At 32.9% G+C, this 19,904-nt stretch overlaps 2 protein-coding genes and 1 pseudogene across 4 annotated transcripts in view; all 3 read left to right on the forward strand.

The window, feature by feature from the left end:
* Window positions 1-19,904, forward strand: part of LOC105226172 (prolyl endopeptidase) — a 49,589-nt gene that overhangs the window by 22,866 nt on the left and 6,819 nt on the right. For all 3 annotated transcript variants that reach the window (XM_049462485.1, XM_049462484.1, XM_049462483.1), the window contains 2 exons: window positions 18,099-18,258; window positions 18,312-18,431. In XM_049462485.1, the coding sequence (XP_049318442.1) occupies window positions 18,099-18,258; window positions 18,312-18,431 (280 nt within the window). The remainder of the gene's footprint in view (window positions 1-18,098; window positions 18,259-18,311; window positions 18,432-19,904) is intronic.
* Window positions 1-19,904, forward strand: part of LOC125775427 (uncharacterized) — a 60,881-nt gene that overhangs the window by 7,550 nt on the left and 33,427 nt on the right. The gene's annotated exons all lie outside the window — the stretch shown is intronic.
* On the forward strand, window positions 1,952-18,090 carry LOC125775577 (putative nuclease HARBI1; annotated as a pseudogene).

The following is a 19,904-nucleotide window of genomic DNA, read 5'->3' on the forward strand; positions in this document are numbered from 1 at the left end:
TCAGATGGGATGATGCTTGGAGATTTAATAATATCTGTGTAATAATGGAGCAAACTTAGCGTCGTTGTCATCACTCCCTGTGACTCCATAACCTTTTGATGTCTGTTTAATTAACACAGGTGGTGGTAAAAATCCTTCTTTTAGTAATTTCCAAAGACTAGAACGTCTTACACCGCAACATGTAATAGTTTCATATTTAACTATATGTAAAAAATATTGTGACTCACGTACATGATTCGCGTACCAAGTAGCATTATTTTTCAACATCATAGCCTGTTCAATATCCAGTACATTAACAGTTGGTGCAACACATTCAGCAACGACTGGAAAATTATCAATGACTAACTTGCTGCAAATGTCAGCCAACACATTGCTTTCGAAGTTTCGTTTTTCTAGATCTAAGTTAGCAGTTCGATTACATGAATCAAGATGTGACCCAAAATCATCATGATTTAATAGTACACCAGTAAATTTGCGACTGAGAGGTGCCATGCGCCGTGGTGCATTTGTAGCAATAAAAATTGCATCTAAATGAAAATCTTTGAAATGTTGTAAAGCTGAAACTATAACGCGGGAGACAATTTTGTAGGTTTAATTAAAGTTATAATATAAAATAAAGTACGATTCGCAGAAGAGCCCCAATGTTAATACCAAAGCTTCGTTACAACTTAAGTATTATTAAATAATTTAAAAAACTTATGAAAAAGTATTTAAGAATGTTTAAAGCGATTATAAATTAAGGAACTTATGACAAAATCAATTAAATAGTTATATTAAGAATTTTATCGGAACCCGACCAACCGATTTCGACAAAATTTATTATATAACATTTTTTTATGTTCTAATGTCACATCATACACACACATTCATCTTAATATATAAAAATCACATGTCACGATGTTTGTTTTCGATGGACTCCTAAACTACTGAACCGATTTTAATGAAATTTTCAACACTGTGTGCAGTTTGGTCCAACTTGAAAGATAGGATAGTTTATAACTCTCCTTATAGTCGCATTATTTATTTATTGCAAATTATTTGTTTATTATTAGCAAAGAGCTATCCACCAGTTGGTGGCGCTAAGAGCGGTATTGAGTGCGGTATGTTACAGTAGATGGCGCTACAAACATTAAAAACATTAAATGAAAATGCGTTGTTTGAAGTTTATATTATTTGTGGTAAAGTTATACGAGTCTATGACTTCCAAAAAAAATAAAAATTGGGCGGGGCGAAGTTCGCCGGGTCAGCTAGTATAGCATAATTTCAAATTCCATTTGATGCGTTCAATTTCCAGTACAGAAATCAATTAGCAATTAATATAACGCGATAAAACTTTGCATAAATAATGTCACTTTTTGATCAAAAATTGTTTAAATTCAATTAAAACTGTTCAATCCCCCAGGTCCCGAATATTTAAACTCCGGTACCTATAGTTGATTTTAGATCGAAAATGTCGGTCAATGTGTAATATATATAACTGAAATAAAGGTCTAATGCTTCTCTTATAATGATACGTACGAGGTGTGTTCAAAAAGTATCGCGAATCGTAACTGACAGTTTTCTTCGATTGCAGGGACGTGGTGCATCATGAGTTCTTGCCACAGGAAAGAACGGTCAATAAGCAATATTACCTGCAAGTTATAAGCAATTTGCGCGAAGCAATCCGCCAGAAACGCCCGGATTTGTGGAAGAACAAAAATTGGCTTTTGCACCACGATAACGCCCCTGCTCACACATCGTTGCTTGTGCGCGACTTTTTGGCCAAAAACAACACACTAATGATGCCGCAACCACCGTATTCCCCAGATCTGCCCCCCTGTGACTTTTTCTTGTCCCCTAAACTGAAGAGGCCCATAAAAGGACGACGTTACGCTTCTCTTGACGAGATAAAGACGGCATCGAAGGAGGAGCTGAAGAAGATAAAAAAAAAAATGATTTTTTGAAGTGCTTCGAAGATTGGAAAAACCGTTGGCACAAGTGTATAATATCTCATGGGAATTACTTTGAAGGGGACAAAATAGATATTCATGAATAAATAAATAATTTTTGAAAAAACACAAAATTCGCGATACTTTTTGAACACACCTCGTATGTCAAAGTGGGTTGAATCAAACCGAATGACTTTATACCGCATATATCGGCCAATATGTGAGTTATCCCAATGAGAATAAGGGAGCGCGTTTTAATCATAACAGTGTATCTTTATGCCTAAAATCGATAAATTTTATCGAAAACTTGGCTTAGCCGCTATATAATTAATATCAGGATTTTCGAACATCCGGCTGACTTTACTCTATATGATTGGTCTTACACCTTAAAGTATTTCCTTGGCTTTAATTCTTGCAAGGTGCAGGAGTATAAACTGTTCGGTTGCACCCGAGCTTAGCCCTTCCTTACTTGCAATTATTATTTCATACAAAAGCAATTCCTATAACCGGACGTGGGTGCCATTTTGGTAATATTTCATTCAAATTATCTCTGATAAACGTGTTGTGCACAATTTATAGTTCCCGCTTTTTTAAATTCTTTTGATTTTTAGTGTTTTAAGAATTTTTTTTTTAATTACAAATTGTGCTGATGCCATCTGGTTCGTCGCGACTCTACGGTAATGGCTGACATTAGTATTTATATACATATACATATATAAAAGATAAATTTTTATGTATGTTGCTACGAAACTACGAAACGACTGGACTGGTTCCAATGTAATTCTTGAAAGATGGGCCAACGAGTGTTCCTGTGAAGTTTGGTGGCGATCGGCGAATTAAAAAAATATATAAGTACATATTTTTTGAAATATCACTGATATATTTTTTACAGCTGATATGCTTTTGCTTTAATTACTCTATGTCATTTAATTAAATATATTTAAGTAATGAATGATATTGAAGTATAATGAACGATATTAAAATATATTAAAGTACAATAAAATATATCAGGCGTATTAAAGTATATCACTAAGCATATTAAAGTTTTACAGGTAAGTAATACTGTCGCGAATGTACTCTATCTGTATAATGTTATTATTCTTCATACATATATCTTTTTTACAGAATCATTGTAATTAATAAAAATGTCACTAAGAAAATCATCCATTGGTAGAATAATCTCCAAGTCTAAGAAAGTAAACTAAAAAAAGAGCGACTGACACAGCTGAGGAAGCAAGGCACGTTTCCACGAAAATCGTAACAGGATATCTACGAGCAGAATGACAGAAACTGAAGAAGAGCGTAAATCATAGCTTCAGCAAAAGTGTGATAGAATATCGTCACTGCGAGCTACCGAGACAATCCAACAGCGTACCAAAGACTTCATTCACGATCAAAAGGCTCAGTCACGAAAAAATAATTTAACTTGCGATATTCAATTACAATAAGCATGATAATTGCAAAAATTGTTTGAAGTGCGCTAAAGAATTTTCTGGCTGCTGTTTTAACGGGAAAGTCATTTTACCAAAAAAAATTCTTTTAAGGAGTCAGTGGCACGAAAAAATGAAAATTTTCAATATATTTTTTTTGCTATTAAATCGTGTTATTCTACAAAGTAGTAATATGACATTATTATAGAATGTGTTGACTTGAAGTCACGAAAATTTAAAAAAAAAATTAATTTCCAAAGTTATAGTTTGTGTTGACCCAGTTCCAAAAACAGGTACTTGGGGTGACAACCATAAGTCCTTGGAGATTTATCTAAAATCAATCAGACAAAAAAAAATTGTTTTATAAATAAATAATCCTGGGCCTGATCGAAGGATTAATAAAATGGCGGCCTCAGGAAATCTTTTTTTAAAATTTTTGGGGAAAAATCAAAAAAAAATCGAAATTTTTGAAAAAATAAAAATCCTTCGATCAGGCCCGAGTTTATTATATATTCAAAAAGCTGTATAAATTTCATTAAAATCTACTGAGCGGTTTTCGAGTTACATTTGTCACCAGTTCAAAAAACATAGTTTTGAACGCGTTTAAAGTTTCACACTAGCGTTTTGAAGTGCCCGAGCTCTCTTTGTTATTTGCCGAATAACTCAATTATCGGATTAATGTGAAATTTTCAGAGAATACTTTTAGGATATTACACTTAACGATAATGCAAAAAAAAAAAATTATTTTTTTGAAAATTCTGACCCCCTAACCTCATGTTGAGCTGAGTCGATTTAGCCATGTCCGTCTGTCTGTATATATACGAACTAGTCCCTCTGTTTTTAAGATATCGTTTTGAAATTTTGCAAACGTCATTTTCTCTTCAAGAAGCTGCTCATTTGTCGGAACTGTCGATATTGGACCACTATAACATATAGCTGCCATACAAACTGAACGATCGGAATCAAGTTCTTGTATGGAAAACTTTCACATTTAACGTATTTTCACGAAATTTGGTGTGAGTTATTGTTCATAGAAATAATGTAATATTGGAAAAAATTGTTCAGATCGGCTCACTATAGCATATAGCTGCCATACAAACTGAATGATCGGAATCAAATGCTGGTATGGAAAACTTTTGCATTTGATAAGATATATTCACGAAATTTTGTATAGATTATTTTCTAAGGCAACTATGTAATCTTCGAAAAAATTGTTCAGATCGGATTACTATAGCATTTAGCTTCGATACAAACTGAACACATGGTTACTAAAAGAAATGCACCTGTGAAGGGTATATTAGCTTCAGTGCAGCCGAAGTTAATGTTTTTTCTTGTTTTAGTTCCTCATAAAAAAAATATTTACAAATACTCTGCCACTCATATGTGTGTTGTCATATTCTCTTAATTTTATTTATGTTATTGAAATAATAAAGGCGCATCTATTTCCCTGGCACAATTAAAATATTTAGAAAACATGTAAAATAGCTGCGCGATGTTGAACCACATATGTGAAATATTGTAATAGCGCAGAAACGACAGCATAGGAGCGTAAAATTCAAAACACAGTACTCTTATAAATATTAATTGTTTGAGTTTTGAAATTTACTATTATAACTATGTCAATGAATTAGTTGAATATTTTGGTAGTTAATACCTTTGAAAATAAAGTAATAAAGTACTAAAATTTCAAATCAATATCTCAAATGGTGATAACCCGAAGACAAATAATCCGATCATCATGAATCATCATCATCGTGTCCCGTTCAAAAATCAAATTTGGGGTTGAATTCGATTTTTTATCGTTAGTCATTGTATGAAGAATATCTTCAAGTTTAATCCAGAATCACTGCAGCGGTGGAGTACCTTTTTTTCCGCCGTAGATCTCGTATAACTCAAAAATATTTATTATGTATTTTTTGAAGTTATACTTCTTATACGACGCCGGAAAAGGTTGCGATAGATTCTGGTTGCGCAACCTTCCATATAAAAGTAACGCAAAGTTGCGCAACGCAAAGTTGCGCAACCTCGCTCCATAAATCATACTTAACCAAATCATACTTAAGTCAACGAAACCTAAGTGTCAATGGTGGTGTTGGTGGTAAGCGCTTGGAAAGTCAAGATGCTACGAGTGCCACAGGTTCGAATCCCGACAGAATAAATTTTTAATTTTTTGCTTTTATTTATTTATTTTTCTTTATTTTAATTTTTAAATTTATCACAGCAATATTATGTATACATATGTATATTATGTATATTGCTGTGATAAATTTAATTTCTATTAGTAAGAAAAATATTTATTTGTATAGTATACGATGTTAAAAGGCATACATCTTCTATCCTATCTTGTGTATCTGCACATGCTCATATGAGTGTATGTATATGCATGTGCGCGTTCAGAAATTGAAATCATATTTTCATCACTTATCAATATACTTATTACATGTGCGCGCATTGACTTGCATGTTCATACATTCATATATACTTATATGTACGTATATTTGCATACATTGCCGAAAAAATAATGCACAAGCATACAAACACATAATAAATTTATAAAATGTGAATTTAAGTTTTCTAGTTTTCTTTCATACAAAATGATATGCATTTCTGAATATCACTAAGAAGTATAACTTCATCCGCGCGTATTACATATGCGCGCATTGACTTGCATGTTCATACATTCATATATACTTATATGTACGTATATTTGCATACATTGCCGAAAAAATAATGCACAAGCATACAAACACATAATAAATTTATAAAATGTGAATTTAAGTTTTCTAGTTTTCTTTCATACAAAATGATATGCATTTCTGAATATCACTAAGAAGTATAACTTCATCCGCGCGTAGGGACTCCACGCACCTTTTTTTTTTCGATTCAAATTTGATGATGCTTGAATACTATATCTGCTGATGCTTGAAACATGTATAAATATACCTAACATTTTTAGTTTTTTTTTTAATTCCCAAAAATCAACTTTTTTAGGCTTTCAAACCCTTAAGTTTACTATTCACTACATGCTTTGAGGTTCTGTTTAACATTAGTAAAGTATCTGTCAAAAAATATGTGTGAAAATTTTTGGACAGCACATTCACTACTGATGTATTAATATTCTCATGGTTCATATATTGAACGTAAATAAAATTTTACATAATGTTAATGTTAAATAAACTAAAAAACTAGTTCCACATAAAAATAAGAGAACTACTGTGAACAAAAGGAGGTAAGACCTTTTAATTGAAATTTCGTGCGAAATATTTACTGGTATCGTTGCCTCGCAAATTAGGGATTATAGTACGCGTTGAAGGGATGCCTTACCACCAACTAATATATTTTTGGTTTTATATGACCACAATATATTTCGCAACTGGCCAGGAGACAAGCCTTTTTGCAAATTGTCTACGTGTTTCTTTTTTAGTAGCTGTACTATTTGTGGACCGCCTAGGAGGAGTGTCACTATTAACCCATTAACGCCCAAACCCAAACTACGCATGTCAATTAATTTTAGGTGCTATTTATTATGTCATAAGTAGTGTAATACCCGAGACAGACATGTAGAAACAATACCATAGTAAAGGTATCATGGTATTCTGTTTACTACGTTGGTGACACATATGGCAATGTAGTAAACTCAAATACTAGCTTTGTTCCATAGTCATTGAATATTTAAAAAAAAATTGTAAACAATAAATATGTTGTTGTGTGTTATGAAGAAAATAAGTTCAATTATTTAAATCACTCTAAAGTTAATCTATTTTCGTCGCAAAAAAAGCGATTTGATTAAAGTTTCGTTAAAATCCTCACATAAAATGAGACATTTCCTGCTTTTCCGGAAGAAAAATTGTGAAAAATGTTTTATTTTCCATTTCATTAATTAATTTTTTAAGTAATTTTGACATAATCAGGGATGTTGTGGAATCTGTTAGTTGTCGGAATCAGAATTGAAACCGATCAAAAAAAGCAGTAGGTGTCATGAATTCAGATATTATTAGTTTGATATTCGAAACAGAATTTGTATCGGTTTTGGGTGTCACGGAAACCAATTTTATCGGTTTTGGTGTCAGAAACAAATCAAGAAGATAGTCGCACACAGATTTGAAATGTAAGTTAAGAAATCAAGTTATTTTATTGTTACGAATTAATTTACCTTTATTTCTATAGGAGAAAACATAAAAATAAAACACGAAATGTCTTAATTATTGAGTTTTGGAAAAAAATTCGGATATTTAAGAAGGAAGCATGCTTTTAGAGGCTTACAAAAAATTGTTTTTTTTTAGTTTTTTTGGGAGGAAAAAAAATTTATTAAAGCGAAGTTCTAGGGTTTATAGTTATATATTTAAACATCATCCGCAATTTTTTTTTATACGAAATCTTTTACATTTTACCTTTGGGGAACAATTGCCAGATGCTTTTCGCATGTGCATATGCCGGGCAAGATGCAGGTCGCGATTTCTATCGGAAACAAAAAATTCAAAGAGTTTCATAGTTTTTAATAACTTATGTTCAAGTTAAACTAATAAAACTAAAAAAAAGGGAATTTCAAAATGAAAAAAGCGGTTTTTGACTAAAAAATTTTACTTTAACATATGTTCAAACTTAACTTTTCTTAGTTCTTTTAGTTTAAATAGAGGACAATTTAATGCCAAAGATTTGCCCAAATTCCATACGATGTTTAGTTTTTTTCTATCCTGCTCGCCAATTAAGAAAAATCGTAGAACTGAAAATCGCTCATATTTCTCTTCTAGCTTCCCCAATATTTCGAATTCTCATCTATAACTTTGGGGAAATATTCTATTTTATATTTATATATATAAATATTATGACCGTGTGTTTGCCTTGGAATTGCTCCTAAACGAATGGACCGATTTTGATGAAATTTTGTGTGTACGTTCAAGGAGATTCGGGAATGGTTTATATTTACAATTTGGTCCACTGGAAAATGTTTTTTAAATTATTTTTTCATTTTTAATCAATTTTTAAATTTGGAATGTTTGACCGATAGATGGCGCTACCATCGCAGTATCCAATATTCAAACCTTAAATTGGCGTAAACGTGTATTAAACAAAACGATGCCAAAGAAAAAGGCGACATCTGTGGATCAAGTTTTTATCACATCGCTTAATATCTATAAAAGAAAGTGATGTAAGTTACTACGCTTATAACTAGAGAACGCCTGGACTGATTTCGGTGATTACCACCAATTCGGATAGGTCTCCGCCCAAACAAGGAGAATACTTTTTTTTTTAGGATAATTCCAAAAAGTATCTTTTTTCCATAAACATTTTTTTTCAATTTTTGTTTGTTTTGTTTTTCAATATTTTGATTTGTAAATTATTTGAATAGTTCAATTTCGGTCGCTTGCTTTTTTATTCCGGCTATTCAAAAGAAAAATTATTCAGTGAAAACTTTACGTGCGTTTCACACAAAGAGGTCAATTGCAGATTGAAATTTGTTACGAAGCCACGAAGAGGTCGCCCTAATATCGGTCCATCAAAGTATGGCAGCCAAAGGCAAGGCAAGGCAAGAAGTACTCCCAGGATGCGGTGACATACGTGCGGAATTATGGATCGCGGTCAATAAGCAAGCGATCGTCACGATGTCACAGCACGACTTTTCAAACAACAGTTACGATGTTTCATGGAGTTTATCTTGGAGTAGGGTAGGTATATGTGGTACTGTTAGATGCTAAATGTACTTTGTTGAGTGGCAAAAGAGAGGTTTGTCGCACGTACATATTCTTCTTTGGATGGTGGATGGTTGTCACACCAGATCAAATTGAGGAACTCATTTCTGCGGAAATTAATGATGCAGAGAAAGATCCAGTATTATATGAAGTGATGAAAACCAACATGGTTCATGGACCTTGCGGACACTACAATCACACTTCGGTTTGTATGCCTGACAATAAATGCGCGAAACATTATCCATGTGCTTTTCTGAAACACAAGCTGGAAATGATGGATATCCACTCTATCGACGTAAATATCGAAGTTAACAACACATCAAAGTTGACAACACATGGGTCGTACCATATTCGCCACTATTGTCTAATTCACATTCAAAAGTCATGTGAATGTTGCGTATTGTAGTTTGGTGTAATCGATAAAATGCGTTTGTAAATACGTCACCATAGGAAGCAACATGGCGGTTATTGGTTTTAAACGACACGGTCGATACGTGAACTGAAATAAAAGGCTTTGTAGGATATTTCTTTTGAAATTCATGAACGTTTTCCGACTGTTGTGCGTCTCGAAGTTAATTTGGGGAATGACCAAAGAGTCTATTTCAACCCAGAGAATACAGTACAGTCAACAGAAACACCACCAGCAACAGAATTAACATTAGCGAGTTTTTTCTCAACTCCCGTCAGTGATCCGTTTGCGAGAACATTGGTCTATTCGAAATACGTTGATATTATACATGGGATGCATCATCGAAGAAATTGTTACGCAGAAAGCAGGGTCATCCAGTAGATGGACATCCAGGTGTGTTCTCAACTAATGCATTAGAATGAACTTACACAATCCACCCGAAAAACGAATGCCACTGAAGTTCACACACATTTCGCGATGATCAGCCTTCAAATCGGCATTATGGGATACGACCAAAAATTACATTGCCGAAGACATTTTACATTGCATACGCTAAGAATTGGAAACGGGTCAATACTGATTGATACTTCCCATGGTCTGATATCAATCCCATATGCCGTTTATCAATTCACGAAAGATGGACTCATCACGAATGTTTATACGAACATTGGCCAAACTGTCGTAAGTACGATTCCTTGAGTGTACGAGCAATCTTAGCTGCCACAAATACCCATGTTGTTGACTTAAACTGGAAAATTCAAAGTCAAATTCCAGGAGACTTGCAATCATACAAATCGATCGATCGTCTGACAATGAAGACGACACCGTGAATTACCAGTGGAATTTGTAAATTCTTTGGAGAGGCCTGGTATGCCACCGCATCATCGCAATCTGATTGTGATGCACCTATCAAATATAAGGGACAGAATGCTTGATTCTACGGATTTCTTTTGAGTTCTAACGATTTGCCAATTCCAGTGAAAATTGGATTTAAAATGACGATCAATAGAATAGTCGCATAGTGGGTGGCATACATTTGGAAATGCTATGTTTTTCACACGGCCAGATATACGTGGCGTGCTCAAGAGTTGGAAAACCATCTTCTCTGTACATTTACGCACCGGAACAGAAACCAAAAAATTTTGTTTATCAAGCTGCGTTACACTGAAGAAAAATGTAGACAAATAGCAAATAAATGAATATCAATAAAATATGAATTTTTGTCTTTTCATTTCAAAACACATAATTTCGCGCAGGACAACGGCTGCGGGGCCAGCTAGTATTTACATAAATTTTAAAGAGGTTTATGCAAAAAAATTTCAATTTTTTTTGAAGCTTTTAAAGCAGGTTCTCCCTTAAAGAAGATTTACAAAACGTAATAAACATAATTTAACATCCAAATGCGTCTTTATTCATTCAATAAATGTTATCTCTTAAAATCTTTCTTTAATTCGGAACTCATTAAAACTTTAATAGGATTGATTCGAATATTGGTTTTGCGTATGTTCGAAAATCCAATCAGATTCTGTGACACCATTAAAAATCAGAATGGGTTTGCAATTCGGACAGCTAAGCAATCTGTCTTGGATTCCACAACACCCCTTAATATTTGGAAGAACTTTTGTGTAAAAGTTGTTAACAAAGTTTGTTACCTGTTTTTTTTAGCTGTGTTAATACAAAACCCATAATGAAATATCATAGTAATGTTACCAGCAAAATACTACATTGTTCATATAGTATTTTGCTACGAGTAGTAATTGGTGACATACAATGGTCTGTGTCGGGTATAATATAAACTTTACTAAAGAAAAATAACAATTTTTTATGTGCTTGTTGAGTTAAGGAGTGTACACAATCGTGTACAATGGGCGGATTAGAGAAATTCGAATCATACACTATACCCTAAAAACTGGACTGATTAATAGTTTTTAAATATGCAAAAGTAACCAACCGCGCAAGCAACATTTCAAACTAAAGCAAAAAACATTTATTTCCAGAAATTTCGGAAAATTTGATATATTTGTAATTGCATGGCCTACTAAGTTTTTAAAAATAAGATTTAGAAATTGGTTTACGTGGTTCTACGAAATCATGCCAACAACAGTTGTATTTTCATTTCATTTTACTGGGTCTTTTTCGTTTTCGATTAGGTTTTTCATTTTTATTCCCATAATTTAAAGCAATAAATAGCTTTTTCTTGATATCTTTTTCAAATTTATCTCTGTGGAATGCTTTTGTCTAGTTACTGAAGAAAAGTCCAATTATTAAATTCACAATCATTATTTCAAATTTCTCTACAACTCTACTAACTTTTCCAATTGTTCGAATATTTTTAGCTTAAATATTACAATAGAAAGGAACGGTTTAACACTCTTATGTTTTGTAGAATGCTGTAACAAGTTTCTCTGACAACTAGCAAAGTTGAACGCGAATAACGATCTTCAAAATAAAAAAAAGGTCTATTAGTTTAGTTACTGGCACCCGTCATTGTATCTCGTTATTTACATGTTTTATAGAAATATGCAGCAAACTACATTCTTCGTTGCCCTCTTAATATTTTGTAGACAACTGTATATAATATATTAAATATTTCGCGCTTGACATCGCTTAACGGGATATTTTCTTCTTTACTGGCGTAGACACCGCTTACGCGGTTGTAGCCGAGTTAACAACAGCACGCCGTTTCTTTTTTTCGCAACATGGCGCCAATTGGAAATTCCAAACAAAGCCAGGTTCTTCTCCACCTGATCTTTCCAACGGAGTGGAGGTTCCTCTTCCTATGCTTCCCCCTGCGTGTATTGCACCGAATACTCTCAGAGCTGGAGTGTTTTCGTCCATACGTAAGACGAGGGCACTATCTCAGCGGTCGATGTCGCCGTCGATAAGATGACATGTCACGTACACCATGATGACTAGATCTCAACGAATGTTCCGTTCTTCTCATTTGTAGGGACCATGACGCATAATTGGATTCGTCCAATTTTTTTATTTGAAAGAAGTTTTCATGATAGCAAAGTTCAATTGTTTTTTAGGGTCGGCTTTAGTATACCGTCCCAGGATTTCGGGAATAAAATGGGTATGGTCGGATAGAGGAGGTTCTCCAGATCAAGAATATATTTTCGAGATATTCGCGGTTAAAGTTTAAAATTTGCAATATTTTAATTACATGTTTTCTATATATAAAATTAATTTTGCACTTATATTTTTCAATTTTATATACATTAACACATCACTTATTCATTTGTACACATTTATTTTATATAATATAGTGCAAAAATAGCTTTTATATACATTTAAATTATTGTTGAATTATGATTATTTAAGAATAACAAATGAATTACAAACTGTCAAATAATCAGTGTTACCATACTAAAATATTTTACAAACTAAAACAATAAAAAATATATAAAAGACTTAAGCGGTCTGAAGGCCGCCAATGTAAAACTGAGTTCTACGGGAGAAAAAAATGTATACACACAAAAAGGAGTTGTACGCGAAAAAAATTTGATGCACCCCGGTGTTTGACCGATCAGGGTTATTTTCTTTTTATTGGTTGTTGATTCTCGTATTTGGGGTATAATCTGTTCACTTTATTTCATTTAGTTATTTTACAAATTATGTCGATAAAGTAACACTGGGCCTAATCATTGAATCCGCAACGAATTCGATTTCGATACGATACAGATTTTCGATCGAAAATTTTCATGCAATCATTCATTCCGTCGATAAACTGCTTTATCAAAAAACACAAATGTCAAACTACATTATCGACGGTAAATTTGACAAGTTTGAAAAATTAAATTGGCTGGGCTTTTGCTTCGTTTATATAAATATTTGAAATGGATACAATCATGTTACATTTAAGTGATAGCGATAATGAGGATGAAAATTGTATACAAATTCGTCGCGAGCGCAGAAATTTTAGGAATAATTCAAAAGACATATTGGAAATGGATTATAAGTGAGTATTTAAGCTAAAAACGACATAGATAACTTTTTTTACATGCATATACATTTACAGTTTCTTCAAATATTTTCCCATCAACAAAGGAGCATTTATATACATTTTAGAGGAATACGAAAATGTATGTGGAAATGATAAGAGACAAGGTTCTCTTTCTCCGAAAATAAAACTTGCTGCATGTCTGCGCTTCTTTGCCACATGCAACTATCAGCATTGTGTTGGAAAGGACTTCAATATAAATGTGGCCCAATCGACATTCTGTGGAATATTAGAGGAAGTTCTAAACATTCTTGAGTACAGACTATGATAATGGCTCCAACGAGAGATAAACATCTTTATTATAATCGCAAAGGATTCTCAAGTCTGAACGTTATGATAGTGAGACTTTTATATTTATCTTTAAACTGAATATTTATATATATTTGCTTTTCTGAATGTATATAGGTGTGCGACCACAAAATGCAAATACGCTACGTTAGTGCAAAATATCCTGGCAGTAGTCACGATTCTCATATATGGGATTTGAGTGACATGAAAACTATCAGCGCAACCAATTATCGGAGGAAATGCAAATTTAATATTAGGTGAGAAACCATTGATAAAAGTACGATCACCTAATAAAAATGTACGCATTAAAGGAGACAAAGGGTATCCTCTTCAACCATGGCTCATAACTCCATTTAGAGAACCAATCACATGCCTCAGAAAAAGAAGATTTAATACGTATCATGCTGAAGGCCGAATAGTTGTTGAGAAAACAATAGATTTATTAAAATCAGTATTTCGTTGCCTTTGCAGTGAACGAGGACTACATTACGCACCATATGAAGCAGCGCGTATTGTTAATTTCTGCTGTGCATTGCATAATATTCGTTTGCATTTTAATTCTAACGAAAATTTTAATGAGCCACACCTGGAATGAATATTCAAACAATGATGACAATGATTTAAATGATATGCCTACCGACGAAGCAAATAGAATAAGAGAAACTTTTTTAGATATGTTTTAGTATAAGTTCATATATAACTAAATATGTTGAGTTCATTTTTATTAAAACTAAGTTAAAAAACGTAAAAATTCATTAAAATGTAAATATTTTGCATTAATAATAAAAACTTATGGATTATTTAAATGTTCAAGTTCCAGTTCTAGAATTTTGTTTTTGGTTTCCAATTTATCAAAGGCTATTTTTTCCATGACAGCATTATGTCGCTTCATTTCTTTCAATTTATCCTTCTCATTTTCACTTAGTTTCCTAAGCCACCTGTTTGTGTCGGACTGTTCTTGGATATAGTCTTTTTGATGTTTAATGAGCGTGGCTAACAATTTAGATACATTTTCCTCCATCTTTTTTTGAATATTTATTTGTTCTGTAAGAAGACCCATTTTGTTTATTTTACTCTTTTTATGTGGGGTACAGAACACATCAGCATCTGCATTAGATTCTATGGTCTGGCCAGGAGTCATATATGACGTTTCAATCAAGTCAATGTCAGGCTGGGAATAAATTGACTCAACCGGTCTTTTGCGGGGAGTACTTGTTGTTGGTATTTCTTCCGGAATATTTTCTTTTGAGCATCCAAAACTTGTAATGCCCTTTAATCCCTCCACTGATGCATTGAGTGATAGAATAACACTCACTTCCTCTTCCAGTGCACTTAAAGAAATTTGGCTGAAGGGCCACCTCCTGTTCCTGAAATTTGCTTTGCAATTTTGACCATTTTTTTCTTCGTCGCAAACTTGAAATCTGTCCAAACCTATAACTTAGGTAGCTTAATTCCGATAATATACAAATGGTGATTTTTCATACCTTCTTCCATCCAGTTCTGTCCTTGATTGGGGGACCTACTGCGTTTAATTTGTTTGAAATTTCTTCCCAAAAATGATTCAATTCGCCTGGTGCTCTTTGCGAAAATCCTTTCGCTATGTCGGGGTGCAGCTTCATTTCACTTACTAACACTTCAAATTGTTTTTTGTTGGTGTGTTTTTGTCTCTTATCTCTAAAATATCAATTTAAAATATAAATGATTGCGTCATTAGCAATTGTTTTTAAAAATACTTACAAATTATCCATTTTTGTAAGAATTCCGCAACGCACTCACCAACGGATTGATTTCGACACAAATTTTCGATATTGCGGTATCAATGATTTCGAAATTAGCGACATCTATGTGCCGCGGAAAGCATTTTATCAAGTCGGTAAGTGAGTTCACTTCGATCGAAAATTTTATTTTCGATACGGTTTCAATGATTTCAACGCAAATTTTTTCGATCATATCGAACCATATTTCGATCGAAACGGATTCAATGATTAGGCCCACTGATTATTTGTCAGTTTGTAATTCATTTGTTATTCTTAAATAATCATAATTCAACAATAATTTAAATGTAAATTAAAAGCTATTTTTGCTCTATATTATATAAAATAAGTGTGTACAAATGAATTAGTGAAGTGCTAGTGGATATAAAAGTGAAAAATATAAGTGCAAAATCAGTTTTATATATCGAAAATATGTAATTAAAATATTGCAAATTTTAAACTTTAAACGCGAATATCTCGAAAACTATAAGCTTCCTGCGGCTATAACCATATACAGTGTCGGACAAAACATATTGGACTGATGGCTGTGAATGCTAAAAATATGTGGTATTCTCCAAAGTACAATTTTTGGATATCAAAAAAGTACTTAATTATAAAGGAATATTAATTATTTAGTAAAACAATGAAAAACCATATATTTTTTTTTAATAGTTTTCATTTTATACGAAAGAAATTACAAGTACCCAACATTCACCGCGACAAAACATATTGGACTAGTCGGGTTTTTTTGTGATAAGGCTCGAAAATCCCGTTATTTTCCGACGATTTTGCATTCTCTCCGTAATTTGAACAACGACATAAAAAATCACCATCATTTTATTTTAACCAAGAATCTTCATAAAAAAAGTTGTGACGTCATTAAAATTCTATTTATTTCGTAGAAATTAATAACAAAAAGTGACCATGGCTAGAAACAAACAATCAATTCTATTAAAACAATTAATTAGTAAAGACTACATGAATGAATTATCACAAAAAGACATTTGTAACGAATTTTATATCAAAAAATCCACAGTGTCCTTTATTATAAAGAAATTTAGGGACAGTGAATTTGTGGAAACTAGCCATCGTGGAATGCCACCCAAAGCTAGAACACGACATGATGATTCAAAAAAACTTAGAGAACATAAATAGTTTCCTGATATGTCGGCAGCGAGTGGGGTTAAAGCTTTAAATTTGAAAGTTCAAGCCGTACTATACAAAGAAGGGCAGGTAAAAAGCCTTTTATATCAAGAAACAAAAGACTAAGAAGATTACAATTTGCTCGGGAACACATCAACTGATCAGTAAACCAACAATAGAAAACAATACTTTTCTCTGATGAATAGAAATTTTGGTTGAAAAATTCAGACGGAATGAGAAGAGTTCGCCAACCAAAAATAAGAGGTCAGATCCCCAATACTGCCAAGGTTTGGTTAAGCACCTTGGAGGTCGCAATATGATGTGAGGACGTTTTTCCGAGCTTGGCGTTGAACCTCTTCATGGAATCAATTGCAGTATGGATCGATTGATATACAAGGATATTCTTGAGAACGTGATGCTTCCCCATGCCGAGTGGAATATGCCACTTTCATGGTCATTTCAACACGACACGACCCAAAGCACACGTCAAAACCAGTGGCAAATCGGTTCGTAGCTCAAAATAGTAATGGCCTAAAGTGGCCAGCTCAATCGCCGGATCTCAATCCTTTGAGAATCTTTGGTATATAACAAATAGAGGGATAGACAGAGAAGGAGTGAATGGAGATAAAAACAAATTGTTCGAAGCTGAAAAACAAGCCTGGTTAAGCATTCCAGAAGGAGTTATTAACAATATTATAGCTTCTATGCCAAATGGATGCAGTGAAGTAATAAAAAATTATGGTTATGCTATAAAATATTAAATAACAATCATTATTCCAATATGTTTTGTCGCACTGAATATTGAATATGTTTAATTTTTTTCGTATAAAATGGCAAGGAATCAAATAATTTCTACGGTTTTGTATGTTTTCATAAAATAAATAGTTTCTTCAAATTTGAGTGATTTGTTTTTATATAAAATGGTAATTGCGAGAATAGGAGATGATAATGTAATTCGTTGATATGAGTCCAATATGTTTTGTCCAACACTGTATATCCTTGAACAAGATAATCTCCTCTATCCGACCATATCCTTTTTATCCTTGAAATCCTGGGACGGTATACTAAATTCTTACCGTTTTTTATTTCAACATTAAAAATTCCGACTGCAGAATTTATCAGTTCACAGCTATGGTTCAGGTACATAAGGTTGTGTCATGGATTGTAAATAACACAAAATCAACAAAATGTAAACAGAAAATTCATGAAAACACAATTGAACCACAAAAATGAAGAATTAAAACTCCGGAAACCCTATCGGGGTTACCTGTGGATTCGTTTAAGTCATGAGGCACCGCAATTCTATTTTTTCCGGGTGTTTTGTGTGGTTGTAATAAATTGTTTTTAACTGTTTCGTCAAAAAAATTTCTAAAAACATGCTTGTTTTTGCACAATTTTACCTTACCAAATATTTCATTGTTTATTCACATAGACTATCTCCTTTTTTTTTTAGACAAGCTGTCGTGTCTGATTGTGGAAGGTATTTGGTCATGCCCATAGTTAAAGGTTGCCGCGATAATCTTCTTTATTACATTGATTTAAATGAATCCGACAAAATACAGTCAGGCTTAAATGTGATAAAAGTGATAGATAAATTTGAATATGATTATGAGGTAAGTAATCATAAACTGAGTTCACTTTAAATATTTCTAAAGATTATTTTCAGTACATTACCAATATTGGACCAAAAATGTATTTTAGGACAAACAAAAATTCTCCCAATTACAGAATTGTTATTATTGATTTGGAAAATCCTGGTGAAGAAAATTGGGAAACAATCATTCCAGTAAGTTTTAATTAGCATAAACAAATTTAGGGTTAAAAAAACTACATTAAGGTCAAAATTTTTCATTACAGTAAATTTGAAAACATGACATAACAAATATATGTATATCGAAGCAATAACCAATCAAATCTTATCTCCAGTAAGAGTCTTGCTTGTGGAAGTCCTTTAATGGCTATAATGTTTTTTGATAAAGCCAATCGTTTGTTGCCCTACCGTTAAGCGGAAATCATTATAAATTTTAATAGAATTAAATCGTAAGCAGCTGATTCGAATATTGACGCTGCAGTTACACGATCAAGAATTTGGCTTTCAAGATGTTTGTGAAACCCGCATCTCTGTCAGTGATGATGCGCTTTAGATTTCCAAATACAGCTGCTTCCATTCAATGTGTTGGTATAACCAAACAAATTTTGAAAATGCATTCACGATCACAAGAATTATAATCCTTCTTCGTCCACTCTAACGCTCTAACATGGGCAAGATAAAGTATTCCCAATGGTTTATCTTCCTTGATTGACTTAGGAAATCTCCTTTCCTACCTGTATTCTTACGATTTTAGCTGTCTACGTTCTCAAATTCGCGATTTAGAATGACTTCTCCACTGCCTCTTGCGTTTTCGTAACGGAAAAGTTACCTTCCTTATATGCTATGTTAATGATTTCAACCTCCATAAATGATCCAACAAATAGTTTTTTTGTTGAATTTTTATAGAGCATGCCTTGACATTCATAGTTGTTCTTTTCAAGAACATTGAGGACAGCTCGAACGCGGTCGTCTAGTTTTAGTACCTTCCATAGTCGACGGCGCACTTAGCCTAGATTGCCTCGAGCGCACAAGTTCTCAGGGTTGTATCTCCGAAAGTATTGATCAGATCAACTTGAAAATTTAGGACAATATTCTAGAAATGTTATATAATTTAATAAGATAAATAATTTTTTTTCAATTTTTTGAAACTGCGAAACTCATGTAACCCCTTAAGCGCGTTTTTCTCGAAACTGTGTTTTCAAAGTCGGTTGTCAAGATTTCTCGCGAACTACTGAACCGATCTTAATGAAATTTTACACATGTCTTCGAGATATCATTTACAAGGTCTTGAACGAAGGATTTTCTTTTTTTTTTTAATTACAACTATTAAAAAAAAATATGTCGAGAAATTTTCATCGAAATTTGCATTTTTTTATAAAACGTCTGCTAAAAATCCAATTTTCATTTTTTTCTTTTTCCTTCGTCCAATACCCAGTTTATTGTCTTTACTAAAACACGTATTTTTTATTTTTATTTCTGATGATCCTGAAAGAAGTTCTGCTGACAACGCAGATGCACCTTTTTTCCGAGGGACTGCCGAAAATGGCGTCGTAATGACTGCCATTTTGATATTTTTTTTTTTTTGAAAATTTTACAAAATGTTTACTAAATATGAGTTTTTTAAATAAAAAAAAATTCATTAAAATATTTTATTTTTTATATGTAAAA

Source organism: Bactrocera dorsalis, chromosome 1 (assembly GCF_023373825.1).
Source record: "Bactrocera dorsalis isolate Fly_Bdor chromosome 1, ASM2337382v1, whole genome shotgun sequence".
In the NCBI taxonomy this organism is placed as follows: domain Eukaryota; kingdom Metazoa; phylum Arthropoda; class Insecta; order Diptera; family Tephritidae; genus Bactrocera; species Bactrocera dorsalis.